We start from the raw sequence: 18995 nt of genomic DNA, 5'->3' as shown, positions 1-18995 counted from the left end.
TCTGTCGTAATGTATTACGTTGAAAAGAGAGTGTATAAAAATTATTAAATCATATAATGTACCCTTGATGAGAAAACAGCCTCTACATGTGGAAGGAATGTGATGGGACAGATGAGACTAATGGGCTTCCTATATGAAAATGGCTACAACAACAGTAGAAGCTCTAGGATGAGATGCTAAATCACGTCTGCCAACTTCATTATCCTCAGGAATGAGGGAATGGTGTTGATTGTGTTGTCTACATTTAGCTGTCAATCAAAATTCAAGATTTTGAAGATCAGCCCATCAATTTTATTTAGCACATCATTTATAATATGTTTGAGAAAAAGTGTAAAGTCTTATTCTGTGACTAGTTTTTATTTCCATGCTAATAATTTTTATGTGCATTAAGTGTGTTTTGCTGCTAGCCTGCTGTCATCTCACCAGCCTCATAACTCTTAAAATATAAGAAACTCAGTTCATAACATTCAGGCCGTGCTGCATAGCATTTTCTTAGCAGTACAGCATACCAGGCACATAATGCCTCTAAATTAGGAGTTTCCACTTGAGCTATAACAGCACCATGGTTCAGATGTTGATGTGTGTCAATAAGTGTCACCTGGAAAAAATAAAAAAGTAAATTTTCCCACATACTAAAAAAAGTCTATTACTTTGTTTATTTTTTTTACTATTTATCAAGGTTTATAAGTGAAAGTTTGTTACATTGAGGACATCCTACACTACTCATAAGCATTATATATCAGCATTAAGCAAGTTAAAGTACCTTATTCTGGTCTTTTTGAAACACAAATAATACAGATCTATTTTCCGCAATAAGAATGACAAACAGCTCTGATCCCTTGCGAGCTGGTGGATTCCTAAACCAGTCTGCCAATGTGTCATTCATCTGTTCATAAAGACTTGCTCCAAGGTCAAGTAGATAAACATAGCTTCTCTGTGGAACACACATTACTACTTATTTTATTTTCATAGGCTTTTAGTTAATGTATTTACAATGCACTTCTTTAATACATAAAATGCTGCAGGTAACACTTACCCATTCTGTGATAAACTTTATTTTGCTCTTTGCAGCAGCCATTGCCTCTGGTACAGTCATATTTAAATATTGCAAATTTCCTTTTTGCAAAAGTTGCCTGTGTATTTCATTTCCTGTAAAAATAATTTTTAACTGCTATTAAATATGTATAATAGGACATCCTGTAAAAGACTTTCTGAACATAAAATTTTCTACATAGATTTGCTATATAATCTCAGTAGAATTACATATTATTTTGAAGAAATATCATTCTAAAATGTCAGGTAACTTATTTGTCTGTGGTCTTTATTCACCTTACATGAAAGGGTAGCTAAAGATGAGAGACTGGATCACTGTGCATGCCCTCATAATATGTGAATGATGGCCTAATTTTTTTTATGTCTCTTTAATTTCTCTCTCAGTACAGTTTGTTGTCATTGTATCTCCAACAGGTCAAAATTTTTATAAAAATGGCAGTTAGTGACCTACTTTATTTTCATTATCAAACAAAAACTTACAGGTAGATGATGCCATGCTAATGGCTTTCAGATGTCACAGGTCAGGTACACACACAAAAAAAGTTTTGCGTCACCTTGGTTCTGAGAGTTCCAGAACCTGTACAGAAAATTGGACTAGAGATCAACATAAACATCATTTCTGCCATTTTTATTGCTCATGAAAACCACACATTGCATGTTGTACCACCATACAGCAACACCTTCAGAGATGGTGGTCCAGATTACTGTACACTCTGATACCTCTAATACCCAGTAGCACATCCTCTTGCATTGATGCATGCCTGTATTCATCATGGCATACTATCCACAAGTTCATCAAGGCACTGTTGGTCCAGATTGTCCTACTCCTCAACGGCAATTCAATGTAGATCTCTCAGAGTGGTTGGTGGGTCATGTCACCCACAAACAGCCCTTTTCAATCAATCCCAGGCATGTTCAACAGGGTTCATGTCTGGAGAACATGCTGGCCACTCTAGTCGAGCGATGTCATTATACTGAAGGAAGTCATTCACAAGATGTGCAAGACGGGGGTGCGAATTGTCGTCCATGAAGATGAATGCCTCGCCAATGTGCTGCTGATATCAGTCGGAGGATGGCATTCACGTACCATACAGCCATTACGGCACCTTACATGACCACCAACGGCATATGTCGGCCCCACATAATGCCACCCCAAAACAGAAGGGAACCTCCACCTTGCTGCACTTGCTGGACAGTGTGTCTAAGGCGTTCAACCTCACCGGGTTGCCTCCAAACACGTCCCAACGATTTTCTGGTTGAAGGCATATGCGACACTCATCGATGATGAGAACATGATGCCAATCCTGAGCGGTCCATTTGGGATGTTGTTGGGTGCATCTGTACCATGCTGCATGGTGTTGTGGTTGCAAAGATGGAGCTCGCCATGGACTTCAGGAGTGAAGTTTTGCATCATGCAGCCTATTGTGCACAGTTTGAGCCATAACATGACATCCCGTGGCTTCACAAAAAGCATTATTCAACATGGTGGCGTTGCTGTCAGGGTTCCTCTGAGCCATAATCTATAGGTAGTGCTCATTCACTGCAGTAGTAGCACATGGGCAGCCTGAGTGAGGCATGTCATCAACAGTTCCTGTCTCTCTGTATCTCTTCCATGTCCGAACAACATTGCTTTGGTCCACTCAGACTCCTGGATACTTCCCTTGTTGAAAGCCCTTCCTGGCACAAAGTAACAATGTGGACATGATCGCACTACAGTATTGGCCATCTAGGCAGAGTTGAACTACAGACAACATGAGCCATGTATCTCCTTACTGGTGAAATGACTGGAACTGATCGGCTGTTGGGCCCACTCCGTCTAAAAGGCACTGGCTCTCACATGGTTGTTTACATCTTTGGGCAGGTTTAGTGACATCTCTGAACAGTCAAAGGGACTGTGTCTGTGATAACAATATCCACAGTCAATGTCTATCTTCAGGAGTTCTGGGAACCAGGGTGATGCAAAGCTTTTTTTGATGTATGTGTGTATATATGATTACAAGTTTTTGGGAATTATATAAAGTATTGCAGAATGTACAACATATAACAATATAAGAAATATCTTAGTGAGGCCTATGTATGCCACAATCAGATGATTGCCAACTGTTTTAAGGCACTGTTAGGTCTGGTAGCAAAATTTCAAACATTATAGTGCTTTAATTGCTGAGCCTATTCGTGACCCAGAAATAGTCAATGTGTACTAGTTGATACCTTGAATTTTTTGTTGTTGTAAGTTTTGTGTCCAGAGGAAATAAAAATACATAACTTGCATACTTTGCTCGCTTTCATTCTGTTATGTTGTATTGGATCACATTTTGGGGTAACTTGTCAAATCAAGAAAACGCTTGTAATAATACTCGTTTATGGTGTAAATTCAAAAACACCATGTTTTGATTCTCAGTATATTTCTTCCTTAATGAAATTTGTTGAAATAATATGACTCTATTGCTAACCAATAGGTCAATACATAGTATCAATACCAGGAATAAGAACAATCTCCATAAACACCTAAAATCACTTACCTTGGTCCAAAAAGGGATCAAATATTAAGGGACATGCATTTTCAATAAACTGCCACCAACCATTAAAACCTTGGTTTCAGATAAAGCACAGGTTAAACAGAAGTTGAAAGATTTCTTGGTAGGCAATGCCTTCTACTCTATAGATGAATATCTCAACAGGGGCTGTTAGATCAGCTTACATAAAAATGTCCATTAGATTTCAGTTTTGACAGCACTTGGTCATAACAGTCAAGATTAGGTATTTTGTGTTTGATAAATTTATTAAAAGTGCATAACTATGTTCATTCTGACAGTATATTAAATCTGTAAATATTAAGAGTTCCAGTTTACTGTACTGTATTCACATATTTTGACAATATCCTGACAAATGATCAGGAAAGTGAGTATTATATTCAAATGCAGTATGTTTTTTATGTTATACTTTCTGTAATGTTCCACAGCCAGGAGAATCATTTTTGGGAGTATGGGACGAAAACTGAATCTAATTTAATTGAATCCTAATCTATAATAATGGGTGGTCAGGAGTATTTGGTTAGAGGTAACGAGACTGATGTAAGGAGGACATGGGAAAAGATACCACACCGGCAAGACTATGCAAATGGGAGACAGTGTACAGGGACATTGATCCACTCTGACAAGCAAGGGGTCTCATTGTAATGGGACAGGTAATGTGGTGAAGGAAGTGAATATATCTTAGATGTATGAAGGAAGACTGTGGTCAACTAACTGGAGGATGTAGGAAGTAGAGCAAGTCAACAAGGCAGGACCTGAGAGTTGTGACTAGTTGTTTTTCTTTTCTTCTTTTCATTTGGGAAGTGGAAGGGGTAGGTTGTGGTACTCACAGTTAGGAGTAAGACATAAGTTTTCTGATTTTATATTTTTTTTATTGAGAAAAACAAAGTTTACAACTGTAGAATGAAATAAATCATCTAAAAAGACTGCTATAAATGTGAGCTTCTGGCAAAAGGCTTTTTTCTAAAGTAGTTTTCTACTTTAGAAGAAACTCTTTTGCTGAAAGCTCACATGTGTAGCAAGTGTTTTTGTTGTGCTTGACAGCAACTCAATTCTCGTTTTCATAATATTGTCATTATTCCATCCTGAATTTTATTATTTATTGATCCAAAAACTAATGATATTCTAGAAAACATTTACCTTAGTTACTTGAGATTCACAATATTACAAAAAAATAATAAGAGAACAGTTAATTTGGTTATTTTACACTCATAATTTTACACATGGGTAGTATAGAAGGTACATTTGGAGACATGAACTTCTATAATGTTATGTGATAGTTGTCAACAGGGAAAAGTAAAATACTGAATGAGGAAATGAAATGAAGGAAGAAAGACCAAGAAAAACACAACCTAAGATGAAATAAGTGTCATACCATACCTGAAGAAGCAGGAGGGTGGTGGTATGGCACCTGGCAGCATTTCTGTCATTATGTATCTTTTACTATTGTAACTGGTTGCTAAAAATAATTTTCAATGAAAAATATAAACTACAGATAGTATGAAATATTATGTACTACCAATTACTCTGTGGTTATCACGTATCATAGGTTGGTAATAACACACTTTAGATGTCGTAAATGTATTTATTAGTCACTGAAGTAAGTGTGAACAACACGGCAGTACAAAAGTTGTGCGGTGAGAGAGCATAGCACAAAAGCAGTCCAAAGAGATTATAGTCAAAGATAGGGCACTCTATGCCAGAGGCGCCATTGAAACCCCCAGACAACCCCCCCCTCCCCCTGCTCCGGAGGGAAGCTACCTCACTCGAACTCATAATCGTCATGCCAGCGTCGTGGTTGAAGGGTTGAAGACAGAGGCTGGCTTGAGAAGTAGGCACATTGAAAACTGTGTTGCACGAGTCCCGTGTGACCAACTGCTGCATAGGCTGTGGGACATTGCTCAAAGTCAGGTCTGCAATGTCAGGAGGTGGAGCAGCAGTGACAACAATCAGATCAGAAGTGATGGAATGTGATGGAATGCAGTTTGGAGAGGTACCACGGCAGTTTCAAGCAGTTAATGGACACAGTCAGTGGTCGTCCATTTAGATGAATTATGAACATATTCATGCCGCAAAATAGCAGGCGGTGGTGGCCCAAATAAGGTGGTTGCAAGGCCACTCACACGGAGCCATTGCACAGCATCACAAATTCACATGATGCAAGGTCCTTGTGGACAAACACCTGTGGCGTGGAATGAGGACGTAGTGGGTGGGTGGGGGGGGGGGGGGGGGGGTTGTGGGCGGGAGTGCGCAGGTGAGCGATGTGCGCACGAACCCGTTCAACAAGGCTTGGAAGAACCATAGCATCAGCCGATGGTGCATCCTCCACGAACTCTGCTGGAAGGAGGAAGGGCTCTCCATAGAGAATCTCAGCCAGCGATGTGTTCAAGTCCTCTTTATGGGCTGAGCAGATGCCGAGCAAGACCCAAGGAAGGGCCTCGGACCATAACGCACCGTGGCACATAAATGCGGCCTTGAGAGTTCGGTGCCACCATTCGACCATGCCTTTCACCTGCGGGTGGCAGGCTGTGGTGTGGAATTTAGAGACACTGTAGAGCTCGCACAGTCAAGCAAAGAGCACAGATTGGAACTGTCATCCCTGATCAGTCATGAGGGAAAGAGGACAGCCGTACCTTGCAAACCATGCAGGTAGGAAAGAGTGAGCGATGGTCTCGGCTGCGATGTTGACGAGAGGGACTGCCTTGACCCAGTGGGTTAAGCAGTTAATGATCGATGACATGTATCTGTACCCCTTGGAATGGGGGAGTGGACCAACCATGTCTACATCTACATCTGCATATATGCTCCACTAGCCACCAAGAGGTGTGTGGTGGAGGGCACAATTCGTGCCAAAGTCATATTTCCCCCCCCTCTGTTCCACTCACGGATCGGGCGAAGGAAAAACGACTGTCTGAACGCCTCAGTACGAGCTCTTATTTCCCTTATCATTGAATCATGATCATTGCATGATTTGAAAGTTGGTGGTAATAAAAGATGCTCTAAATCCTCGGTGAAGATCGGATTTTGGAATTTAGTGAGCAGCCCCTTCTGTTTAGCATGCCGTCTGTTTGCAAGTGTGTCCCACTTCAAACTTTCTAGGAGTTTTGCAATGCTCTCATGATGGCTAAATGTACCAGTCATGGATCTTGCTGCTCTTCTTTGGACCTTCTCAATCTCATGAATCAGGCCCAACTGGTAAGGGTCCCATACAGACGAACAATACTCCAAGATTGGACAAACTAACATATTGTAAGCTATTTCCTTTGTTGAAGGACTGCATCACTTCAGGATTCTACCAATAAAGCACAATCTAGAGTTCACCTTACCCATTACTTGTGTAATCTGATCATTCTATTTGAGATCATTTAGAATAGTCACACCCAGATACTTGACGGATGTTACCACTTCCAAAGACTGGGCATTTATTTTGTACTTGTCCATTAATGGGGATTTTTGCCTTGTTATACGCAGTAGGTTACACTTACTAATATTGAGAGATAACTGCCAGTCAGTACACCATGCATTTATTTTCTGCAAATCCTCATTGATTTGTTCACAACTTTCGTGTGGTACTACTTTCCTGTAGACTACAGCATCATCGGCAAACAGTGTAAGGCCGCTGTCAATACCATCAACCAGATCATTTATGTAAATTGTAAAAAGCAGAGGGACCTATTACGCTGCCCTGGGGCACACCTGAAGTTACGCTTGTTTCTGTTGAAGTCACCCCGTTCAGGACGACATACTGTCCTTGTCTGTTAGAAAACTTTCTATTCAACAGCATATGTCATCAGATAGACCATAAGTGCACACTTTTTGTAGCAAGTGACAGTGTAGAACTGAGTCGAATGCCTTTCGAAAGTCAAGAAATATGGCATCAACCTGGGAGCCGGTATCTAGACCCTGTTGTATATAACGCACAAAGAGGGCCAGCTGTGTCTCGCATGACCGCTGTTTCCTAAAACCATGCTGGTTTCTGCAGATGAGCTTCTCAGAGTCTAGAAAGGTCATTATGTCTGAACACAGAATATGTTCCATGATTCTACAACAAATCGATGTCAGTGAAATTGCCCGGTAATTATGTGCATCCGATTTTCTACCCTTTTTACAGATTGCTATGACCTGGGCCTTCTCACAGTCCCGTGGAACTATCTGCCATTCCAATGATCCCTGATAGATAACAGATAAGAATAGTGCTATATTTGTAGCATAGTCAACATAAAGTAGTCGATGTGGATATGCCAAAGGCGATCTCTTGGAACATCAAACTTGCCTAATGAAGGTTGATCATGCCTGCTGACCTTGCTATGCTGGTATGGGGTGCACGCAAGGGTCCAAGGGCAGCAGTCATACTTCACACCACACCGGACAAAGTGTTCAGTAACCAGCCTTGTCATGGCCTACGTTCCAGGGTGGGCCAAGTTGTTCAAATGGTTCAAATGGCTCTAAGTACTACAGGATTTAACAGCTGAAGTCATCAGTCCCTTAGACTTAGAACTACTTAAACCTAATTAACCTAAGGACATCAAACACATCCATGCCCAAGGCAGGATTCGAACCTGTGACTGTAGCAGCAGCGCAGTTCCAGACTGAAGTGCCTAGAACCGCTTGGCCACAGCGGCCGGTGGACCAAGTTGTGCAGAGCATTAAAAACCCTGCACCGAAGAGTGGAGGGTACCAAGGGGTGAGGAGTGTTCATAGAGATGTCGCAAAGGACAGGGGTCGTCAACCTGTGCAGGACATGAGGTTGGACAGTGATTGATGACTTGTTGTCTGAAACTAATTGCTGTATATCGATGTCTCATCCAAGTGCAATGGTGTGGTTAGCAAGCAGATGCAAGACAGGTAGTCTGCCACAACATTCTCTGTGCTACGAATAAAGCATGCATTGGAAGAATGCTGACAGATATAGTCCATATGGTGGAAACATCTCAGCAGAAGGTCTTTAGCCGGGTTACAAACAGCATCCACAAGAGGCTTGTGATCAGAGTAGATCATGAAAGGTTGCCCCTTGAGGTCACTACGGAAGTGTTTAGTCACCTCGTACACCGCGAGAAGCTTACGGTCGATAGCCGACCACTTGCACTGCTTCTTAGTCAGTTTCTTGGAAAAGAAACGGTGTGGTTGGGTGGAGTCGGCGGTGTGCTGTTGCAAAACGGCACCCACAGCTGAGTCACTGGCATCAGTCATGATCGAAACATGGGCCTCAGGGTCCGGGTGGGCAAGTGTGATTGTTTTGGCGAGGGCAGTTTTAAGTTTACCAAATGTGTTGAGCATGGGTTTGGTCCAGTCCAACTTCCATTTCCCTGTGGTGTTTTTGCTCGAGAGGGTGTCGGTGAGGGCCAATTGGACGGAGGCAGCCTGAGGGGTATGTCTGCAATAAAAGTTTGCCATACCCAGAAAACAACAGAGTTGAGCATAATCTTCAGGAAGAGGGAAATCAAGTATGGTTTTGACACGAGAATCCGTCAGTCAGAGGCCACCGGCAGAGACAGTATGGCCTAGGAACATAACTGATGTGGAACAGAGTTGAGATTTATCATTGTTGATCACCACGCTGTTGGCAGCGAGGGCTGAAAGGACTGCATTGAGGTGGGCTTGATGTTCCTCAGCAGAGGTGGAAAAGATCAGTATGTCATCTAAAAGTGTAAGGAAATGGCAGAGATAACAAAATGGAGTCAATGAACTGCTGCCACATCTGCACAGCATTTTTCAATCCGTAAGGCATGTAACAGCATTCAAATAGGACGAAGGGGTGTGATGATGGCCATCTTCGGAATATCCGGTGGATGCATAGGGATTTGATGGTATGCCTTGGAACGATCTAAAACAGAGAATAACTTTGAACCATGTAGTAATTGCATGAAATCCTGGATATGAGGAACTGGATAGTTATTGATAATTGTACGAGCATTAAGGGACCTGTAGTCCCCACATATGCTTAAGGACCTATCTTTGTGGGTACAAGGTGGATAGGTGAAGACCAGTTGCCATTGGAGGGGCAGAGCATGCCTGAAGCCAACAAATCCTGAATTTCTTTTGCACACAGAAGTTTGGAAGCATTAAGGCACCTAGCCTTATAATGACCAGGCAGTCCGTCTGTGGTGCCATTACTGATAGCCGATACCTGTGAAGGGAGACCAGCAAAGGTGGGAGGGGGGGGGGGGGGAGGGGGCGAGAAGGGGTCCAGATGCAATGGCGGTTCAGGGCAGAATGGCTGTAGTTGACAAAGGAAAGTGTGGTGCAGAAGCCAAATGATGTGAGGAATTCCGAGTAGTGTGAACAGGTGCGTCTTGGAGATTTGTCGGCAGCGATGCGGAAGCGGCAGCAGTCAGTGGAATGCTCCACACAGGAGCAATGTGGTGAGAAGACGCAGTAGATTAATGTGTTGGTTCACCTTGCTGTGGTGCTGCAGATAGGCGATGTATTGTGTGCCATGCATGTGACAATGCAGCGGAGGCACAGGCAATGCAGGTGTATAACGCATCATTCTGGGCGCGGAGTTCGTTGATCTGTGTGCATACATCCAACAAATCAGAGAGCTGTGTAGTAATAAGCTCAAGAGATGCACAAGTGGAAAGTGTAGCCAAGGAGGTGGAGAGCAGAGTCGTGCGCTGGACAGAAGAGTAGAACCAGATGCGTGGCAGAGTGCAGTGGCCTGGAAGTCAGGTGAAAGTTCATAATGGTGTAGAAAATCCAGCCCAATCACATGCTCATCCACATTGGCAACATGGAAAGTCAAAGGGAAGGTGTGGACTGGTGATAGGTGAAGTGACATATCAATGGAGCCAAGGACTGCGATAGGAGGGTGATTTGAAGTGATCAAAATGAGGTTAGCAGGTGAAAGCTTGTTGCCTGCTTGCTTGTCCGGTATAACACTGACATCAGCGCCAGTGTCGATGAGGAACTGAGTGCCCGATGACCAGTCAATGATGTAGAGGCATCGCGCCGCTGGAGCGAGTGGTGCGGCGTCAGACAGTAGGCACTGTGAAGGAGCGTGGTGGGCTGTGTCGCCTAAATGTGTCCACCAAAATCGTTTGGGTAGGCACAAGGCATGCGACAGTTGCGCGAGGCTGATAAGTAGCATGGTCCCAGCATAGCGGGTAAGCTTGGAGTCAAGGTGGTGTGGAGTGGAATGGGGCCGCAGCTGGCTGGTGGCCGCTCGGGCGAGGTCGGCTGCTGTCAGGAGGCAGCAGGCAGTAACTCCAGTAGGTCGCTAGGTGGCAGCTCCTGACAGGCAGCTGAGGAGCCGAGGTGAACATGCTGGCCTCTGCCAGCAGAGAAGGTGCAGGAGGCATGATGGAGGCGTCATCCATGACTGGCAGTGTCGGTGACGAATAATAGCATAAGCTTGATCAGCCATGCATAAGCAAGACTCAAGTGGGTTGGTGACATAAGACAGCAGGTGAAGTTGTGGCTCTGAAGGCATTTTGACTATCCACAATGTCAAAAGTGCGGTGTCAGGTAATGCCTGATCATCAATTAATGCACAGAGGTGCAGCCAAAGCTGCGAAAGTGTGTGGTTGTCGAGGCGCTTGTCATGAATAATATGGTGGATGGCCTCCACTGGGAGGCAAGAAAAGTCCGTGATGAGCAGTGTTTTTGCCATCAAATACTTGTGCAAGTTGGGTGGTGAGAGAAGCAAATCACTGATGAGGTCTGGATGAGCGTGGAGGTGACTCACCAGGCAGACAAAATGTGCATCGTCGTCTGAAATACCGTGGGTATCCAGTAGGTGATCCACTAATGCAAACCAAGTCTTAGGGTTATCTTTTTGCAAAGCAGGCAGCTTAGGAAACATGCTGGGTATCACATGTTGATGCAGCACTGGCAGACGAAGATCCATACGTGCAGAGCGGAAGCCCCCAACACCAGAGTTGCAGTAGGGGTGGACGGTGCATTTCCCAAGGTCTGCATATGGGGACGGCTGCATGTAGCACACAGTGTGGAGTGAGTAGGTGTAAAGGTCGGCATGGTGTGTCCCACCTGCGGGCCAAATGACAAACACAGTGTGGGTGTAATGGCTGGCGCCATTGCAACAGCAGGCAGAAGGCGGTCGTGGTGCAGCCACAGGGGGGGCTGACCTGGTAACCAGTGTAGGTGGAAAGGCTGGTGCCATTATGAAAGTGGACGGACGGCAATTGTGGTGTAACCACAGAGCGACGGTTGTGGTAACTGGTGCGATCGAGGCAACTGGTGTCGACGAAATTGAGGGACGCAGTGCGGGGGAGGGAGGGGATGTTGCAACACTAAGTATATAAGAATGTGCAACTCTGTGCATTGGAATGTTCAAATCACAGTTCTGAAACTTCAGCGGCAAATCAAACCAAACCAAAGGACACTGCGTAGCTGAGGGGTAAACCACAATGTCCTTAACTGGGTTATCATCCACGATGTCACTAGGCAGCGTGCCCTATCCATGTAGTGGCCATTGCTGCGTAGTTCCACTTTACGGTGGCCATGTTGAGCTGGTTAAAGCTAAGTGTCCACCGGCATTGCCGGGCGTAGATAATTGTTCACTTTTAGCCAAATGCACATTAGGTACACTTGACCACTTGTGGTCACAAGCAGAGTTAACAGGATGCATAGCACTAGCACCGAACAACATTGGAAGATCCATTGTTCCAAAGACAATTTGGGCTGGCACACGAAGTCTGGTAATGACGAAAAGAAGCACAAAATAACTCATAAACATACGACAATGATGTCAGAGTCACCACTGTGGTTATCATGTATTGTAGGTCGGTAATAACACACTTCAGATATTTTAAATGCATTTATTAGACACTGAAGTAAGCAAGAACAATATGGCAGTACAAAAGTTGCGTGCCAAGAGAGTATAGCACAAAAGCATTCCAAAGAGATCATAGTCAAAGATAGGGCGCTCTATGCCAGAGGAGCTACAAGTCTTTAACCTTTGGTAGTCATTGTCCTCAACCATCCAGCCCCTTCCCTGTTCCCATTCCAGCATTACATAGCCCTCATTCCAACACAGACCCAGTCTTTTCACTTCTCTCCTTTTCGTCTCTCTCCTCCCAACCCCATTCCCGCCTCTCACCTCTCCTCTGCCTCCATCTATGCACCTAGCTGCCTACCCTCTCTCCACCTTGTCCCTGCGCACTCTCCAGCAGCACTTCCACCCATACCCTAGTATCCCTTCCCCTCCCCGCCAAAGCCTCCTCCTTACCCCACCCAGTCACTACTCCCATCATGCACTGGTGCTGCTGCTTGCAGTGTGACTTCAGTTGCCAGAGACAGCAGTCCTGTGTATGTGGGTTGCATTTGCATTAGTATGTGTGCGTATCTGTCATCTGTTTATGATGAAGGCCTCGCTGTTCAAAAGCTATTTGTGACAGTCTTCATGTTGTGCCTATCTGTGGCTCAGCATCTCCATTATATGGAGAATAGCAACTTTTCTTTTCACAATATTTTTACATTCAATCCTGGATTTTCCATTGTTTGATTCATGCAACATAGACTTATTTGTAAAATTCTGGGAAACAGTTTATCATCTTATTTAGACACAGATAAATGTTACACTTACTACATAAATACTCATTACTTTTTTCTGAAAAAAAGCTGCTGGTTCTCACAAAGATTTTATTCCAGCAACTTCTATAATTTTAAAGTATACTGCACTGTACACTCATTGTTTCTAAATCACTTCTTGTTTTTTCTGTCAACTGCAGAATGATGACCTTGGAGCAGCCGTCACTCTATGTTCTTCTTAGTTTGAATTGACTGAGAGGAGGCCCTATCATCCTGATGATAGTACTGCAGAGGTTATCCATACAAGCATAGATGGCCTAGGTGGAGTAACAGTAAGATTCATTTTGGAGAAACCCCTATTACATTCACTGGAAGATATTGCAATTGTTCCCAAAGTGTGCTTCAAAGGAAGAAGCATATCTGGTAGTTTATTTTCTTGGAGATATTCCTGAAAATCATGAATGCCTTCTCTTTCATTTAAGCAAATTTTGCAGGCTAACTCTCTAATTTTGTCTTCAGCAAATGTAAATGGCTTCCCAGGACGTTATGGCCAATACCTGGTACCTAAAATCTTGATGCATTCAGGCAAATCAGCATCATCTGCTTGAAGCAAACTTTCCAACAGCTTCTTGAAGTCTTTTATAAAACTCAGATGAAATAATTTCAAGGCAATGTCTTTAATATTTGTGGAGTTCAGTCCTTTTGAACTTCATGGACTTCTTACTTTGTAGAGAGATACTGTAGTATGGACTAGAATTTTCAATTCTTTCTTCAAAAAATTAGACTGTACTCATTATCTTCCTGTGTGCTTTGTACAAGTTCCAGACCTAGACTTAGTTCACTAGCATCACACATAAGGCCCAAATCAAGAATAAATTCACACAGAGCTAATTTTGCTTCTTTTACTGCATTCTTTTGCTTCGTGAAAGTGATGGATGAGGGCTTCAAAGACTTGTCACACAACAAAAATGATATGATAGCTAGATGCAACCCAGCAAGTGCCTAAAATTCTGTCAATTTTAAGAAGCTAAAGCTCTAGTCACTGGACAAGCCTGTAGTTCTGTTTATCTATTTATTTATTACTTCTCCGCTAGATCAAATCAGTAGAGAAGCTTGTACAGCTGATGTGGGATAAGTCAATATATATAAAAAAAACATATTACATGGGATAAGACAATACAGAAATGCATATCACAACATATATAACATGAATATCATACAGTATTTCTACACAATTTTTACTAAAGTCTCCTTACAAACAGCAGGCAAGGAAATTATAATATTTATTGAAATGAATTAAATCTGATGGCCATTATGTATTTGAACACGTTACTAAATATAGAGCGCACCGCCATAGGTTTGCAGATGCTAGGATTTCTTTACTCTCCTTCTTATAAAAAGGTATGACTTTTGCAATTTTGAGCTTACTAGCAAATGTGCCAATCAGAAATGTTTATTATGTAAGCCAATGGTTTACTCATAAGGTTACTGCAACTGTGAAGGAGAAAGCATGGTAACTGGTCTTGCCCAGCAGATGATATTTTTCTCTGTTTTGGTATTAATTATTCTTTCTGTATGTTTCTGATGTTGGCATTAAGAATAGCGTGTCAGGGCATAAATTTGGTTCTAATTTTGAGAGATGGTTGTTCTTGAGGTGATTAGTCAGGTTTTCAACTGTTTTGTAGCAGTTGATTTCAACTGCTGTTTCTTTTTTACTGAATAATGATTTTCCATTTACTTTTAGATTAATGTCACTAGCTTGTTGCTTTCCCCTACCAGTGTCACATTAATTATTTGCCACATACGTTTTCTTTTATTTGATGATTTTTTTGAGAAGATAATCATTTTGTAGCTTTTCTATTGCAGTAATTATGCTCCTAAATACATTTTTACATGAAGTAAAGTATTTCTTAAATTCTTCACTATTGCTTAGATCAGTTTTGCTCACAGAGACAAGTTTTCTTTTCCTTTGAGATGACCTGATAATCCCTGGGGTGAACCAGTTGGAGGACTTTCTGTAATAACAGCAGAAAATGTTGAGGAATGCTCCATATTTGCTGTCTACAGTTTGAGTCTCATATATGTTTTGCCAGTTTTCTTTCTGCATATCAGAATGCAGTTCCCTAACATTCTTAGGTGAAGTGTGATAACACACATAAAGTTTGTCCACAAAACCCTTGAAGTTCACTCCTGCCACACTCTTAACTAAGCCAGTAATAGACAATTCACAGTGACAGTTAGCACAACACCAGAAATTAATGCTAGGAAACTTCTCTTGCAGTAGCCACCTTACACCATTATGCACACCAAACAGTATAGTAGTGGCGATGCCTTCGACTTCTCGTCAGTGAATGCGACATGCTTGATGCCATGCTCACCGAGATTTGGACGGAAAAGCTGCCTGTGTCTGTCCAAACTGCCATCTCCGCCTATGAAGATAGACCAAATAGCAAACATTTGTGTGCCGCCGACAGAGCTTACTCCGCTCTACTACGTGAACGCTGTGTCCAGCAGTCCAGCAGCTACGCCAGTTTCCAACCACAACCAGGGCCCCAACGTAGATGCCCCACTAAACCTAAGACTGTCAAGCTCGGCGCACTACCGGCACCTTCACGTCCGCACAACAGCAGCACATCTGACTCCGCGGAAGATTCTGGGCCACCGTCATCTGACCACTTGCAGGAACAGACGTCCACCCACAAATACTGTTTCTTCCATGCAAAATTCGGGGAACAAGCACCCAATTGTAAACCGCCGTCCTCCTACCCAAACTTCAACTGCAGGTAGGCAGCAGTGCCACCTCCTGCGATGTAAACAACAGGCACCATCCCATGCTCCATTCTGTGTCTAATACTAATGCTTCGAATGGATGAGTCTACGTCCACGACTTGAACTCTGGCACAAACTTTCTCATTGACACGGATGCAGATGTTTCCCTACTTCCATCTCGTCTTGCTACCGAAAAGATCCGACTACACAAAACTGTCCTACGTGCTGTAAACTCATCTAGTTTGTCATGCTTAGGTTCTACTTCATGTGCAGTGTCCCTCTCGCCTAATTGCAACCTGAAGTGGTCCTTCCTGGTGGCTGACATCAACGATCCCATTTTGGGCATCGACTTTCTACTACCCCACAAACTGTGGCCTGACCTAGTCAAGAATACAGTGTTCTACCACCCTACGCAGGAACACATCCCGTGTGCTTCGTTGAGTGTCAATAGTACTACTAAACAGGTCCACATGGCTAGGAAGTGTAATAACCCCTCCTCTGTGCTCTTGTCATGGTCCAATAAGTGGCTCACGGAGCGTGTCGAGTCTACATGTCTGCACTTGGAACAACTTGAGCTACACCGTCGCCTCAACAACTTAAGTAACAAGTTATCTTCGGCACTGCAGCAGCTTGCAGCAGACGATGCCTCAGCAACACACAAGGTTAGTCGGTGCCACTACAGTGTTCTCGCGCCTGAGTGCATTTGTGACCGTGTGCCACATAAACAGTACAGCGTCCGCGCTCTCGCCAGCTCTAACTGTGTTAATTTGAGCGCACATTCATTCCCCTCCTCGCTTGGGCAGCTAACTTCCCAGGTGCAGGTTAATGTTTTTGATTTACTGCCATCAGCTGTTCATTCGCGCTCACTACCACCACCAAGCTCGACAGCGGAGCCTTCGGTTACTAATAAACAGTGTACCAACCTCGTTTCGCGTAGCTCACTTGTTTGTCACCCCCAGTCACCCAACATTTAGCACTTATGCAAACTTTTGCCATCTGCACCAAAACCAAGCTTAGCGGCCGCCGCACACACTATACCACAGACAGTCGCCTCGTGTACCGCGTCGCGCGATTCCGTGGTTACAGACGGCACCGCCCACAAACTTCGCTTGCAAGACAGACTAACTATCTCTTGCCAACCACGCTGTCTCAAGCCAGAACTCATGAAAGTGGCTCGCGAACAAATAGACGATCTTTTAACAGCGAACAAATAGACGATCTTTTAACAGCTGGCATCGTTGAACCATCTGCTGGATACTGGGCCTCACCCATCCACTTCGTCACAAAAAGTGACAGCACCTGGTGTATGGTTGGCAACTATACTAAGTTGAACTCTCGTACTATCATAGACAAGTACCTGGTTCCTAACATCGCAGATTTTAATCACGCTCTTGCATATGCCAAATATTTCTCAGTAGTGGACTGTAGGAGGAACTATCATCAAATTCCAATGGCACCAGAGGATATTGAAAAGACAGCTGTTACAACACCTTTCGGCCTTTTCCAGTACCGGTTCATGCCCTTTGGCCTCTCCAACGCTGCACAAACTTGGCAGAGATTCATAAACAAGGTGTTGTTTCATCTGGATTTTTGTTTCATTTACTTGGACGACATTCTTATTTTCAGTCCTACTTTGCAAAAGGACAAGGAACATTTGCAGATTGTTAAAGACACTCTTACTGCTGCCGGTGTTGAACTGAATAATAAGAAGCTCCAGTTGCACCAGACTTTGGTAAGATTCTTAGGCTACATCGTGTCAACTAAGGGCCTCACTCCTTCCAAGGATAAAATCAAACCTGTTTTGGATTTGCCACATGCTCACTCGTTTAAGGAGTTGCGCAGGTTCATCAGAACAGTTAACTATTATAGGAAGCACTTGCCTGCCGCAGCCGAGGTTCAGGCCCCCCCTAACAGACACCCTTGCTGGCAAAAATATGACCGGTATCCGCCCGGTCCCCTGGACCCCTGCCATGGAACAAGCTTTTCACAAACTGAAGCACCTACTAGCAAATGCAGTGACTGTTGCCCACCCACATCCAGAAGCTACATTTTTTATTACCGCGGATGCCAGTGATACCCCAGTAGGTGTTGTCCTCAGCCAAACCATCAGAGATACTACCTCTCCTTTGCAGTTCTTTTCTAAGAAGCTCAACGGCGCTCAAAAAAAGTACTTAGCCTTTGATAGGGAGCTCTTGGCAGTTTACGAGGCTGTTGTAGTGACCCTTTTTTCTATCCCAACTTCTGTATCTTGCATGAAAGTAGGAATGTTGATTTATCTATACATTGACTGGTATTGAGGGGTTTTGTTTTATCCCGGCTAGTTCTTAAATTAACCCCAGTGAGTCACTACACGTATTGTCTTTCCAGTTCTGAAGGAAAAAACCATAAGTAAATTAATACTAGTGTTTCAATAGATTCTCGTTCACTTGTTTCAGTTACTAGTCTGCAGTTTATTCTTGGTGAAAATCACATAACCTAATTATTTATGAACCTAAATTGAAGTAAAGTTCAAGATGAATAGTCAGTTTCAAATTAACACGTTATTTCATTTAACAGTAATTATTAATAAATCAGTTCATTCACACGATTGCATTCAAAGGAGTTCTTTGAATAAGTATCTAATCTAGAATCCCGCCAATATCAGAGATACTAAACAATGTTCTGTCACTTTTGATGAAAAGATTGTTCCCGTTTAATATCCATAAACTGTCACGAACTGTGATTACTAGTCATGTGAAGTAAAGCTTTTCCTCTATCATAATACAAAGTCAGAATCTGTCCAAAAATCATTAATTCCGTAAAATATTTAAATCTTCACACGAAGTGACATTAAAGTCAGAGAGATTATTGATCACCTCCCCATTCCTCTAATATGACAAAAGTTCTAATTCTGATCTGAAACTAATGCTCCCCAAAAAACAATCTCGTCGCGATTTATTCTTGCACCCTGGTTTAATAAAGCTCCTATTGCTGCTTCCTAAAGCTGTTCATCCTAATTGACTTCGAACAGACTAGAGGACAGAGAATGGAGTATCATAATTGCATTGTATGTCTATTTATACTTTAGTAAACGCTATCTTTGGTGTTCAAGACCTACATTCTGTGATTATAATTTTGGTTTTCTCGTATATAAGAATAACTAATAATTTAACC

The 18995-nt window shown here is 43.0% G+C and overlaps 1 protein-coding gene across 2 annotated transcripts in view; it reads right to left on the bottom strand.

Moving 5' to 3' along the window:
* Nucleotides 1-268: 268 nt before the first annotated feature.
* The window catches only part of LOC126458411 (uncharacterized), a 154605-nt gene continuing 135878 nt past the window's right edge, over nucleotides 269-18995 (bottom strand). For both annotated transcript variants that reach the window (XM_050095431.1, XM_050095430.1), the window contains 3 exons: nucleotides 1037-1149; nucleotides 764-934; nucleotides 269-598 (listed from right to left, as the gene is read on the bottom strand). In XM_050095431.1, coding sequence (XP_049951388.1) covers nucleotides 404-598; nucleotides 764-934; nucleotides 1037-1149 — 479 coding nt within the window. In that variant the 3' untranslated portion in view covers nucleotides 269-403. The remainder of the gene's footprint in view (nucleotides 599-763; nucleotides 935-1036; nucleotides 1150-18995) is intronic.

Source organism: Schistocerca serialis, chromosome 2, assembly GCF_023864345.2.
Source record: "Schistocerca serialis cubense isolate TAMUIC-IGC-003099 chromosome 2, iqSchSeri2.2, whole genome shotgun sequence".
NCBI lineage: Eukaryota > Metazoa > Arthropoda > Insecta > Orthoptera > Acrididae > Schistocerca > Schistocerca serialis.
This window is presented reverse-complemented; position numbering and strand designations above follow the sequence as displayed.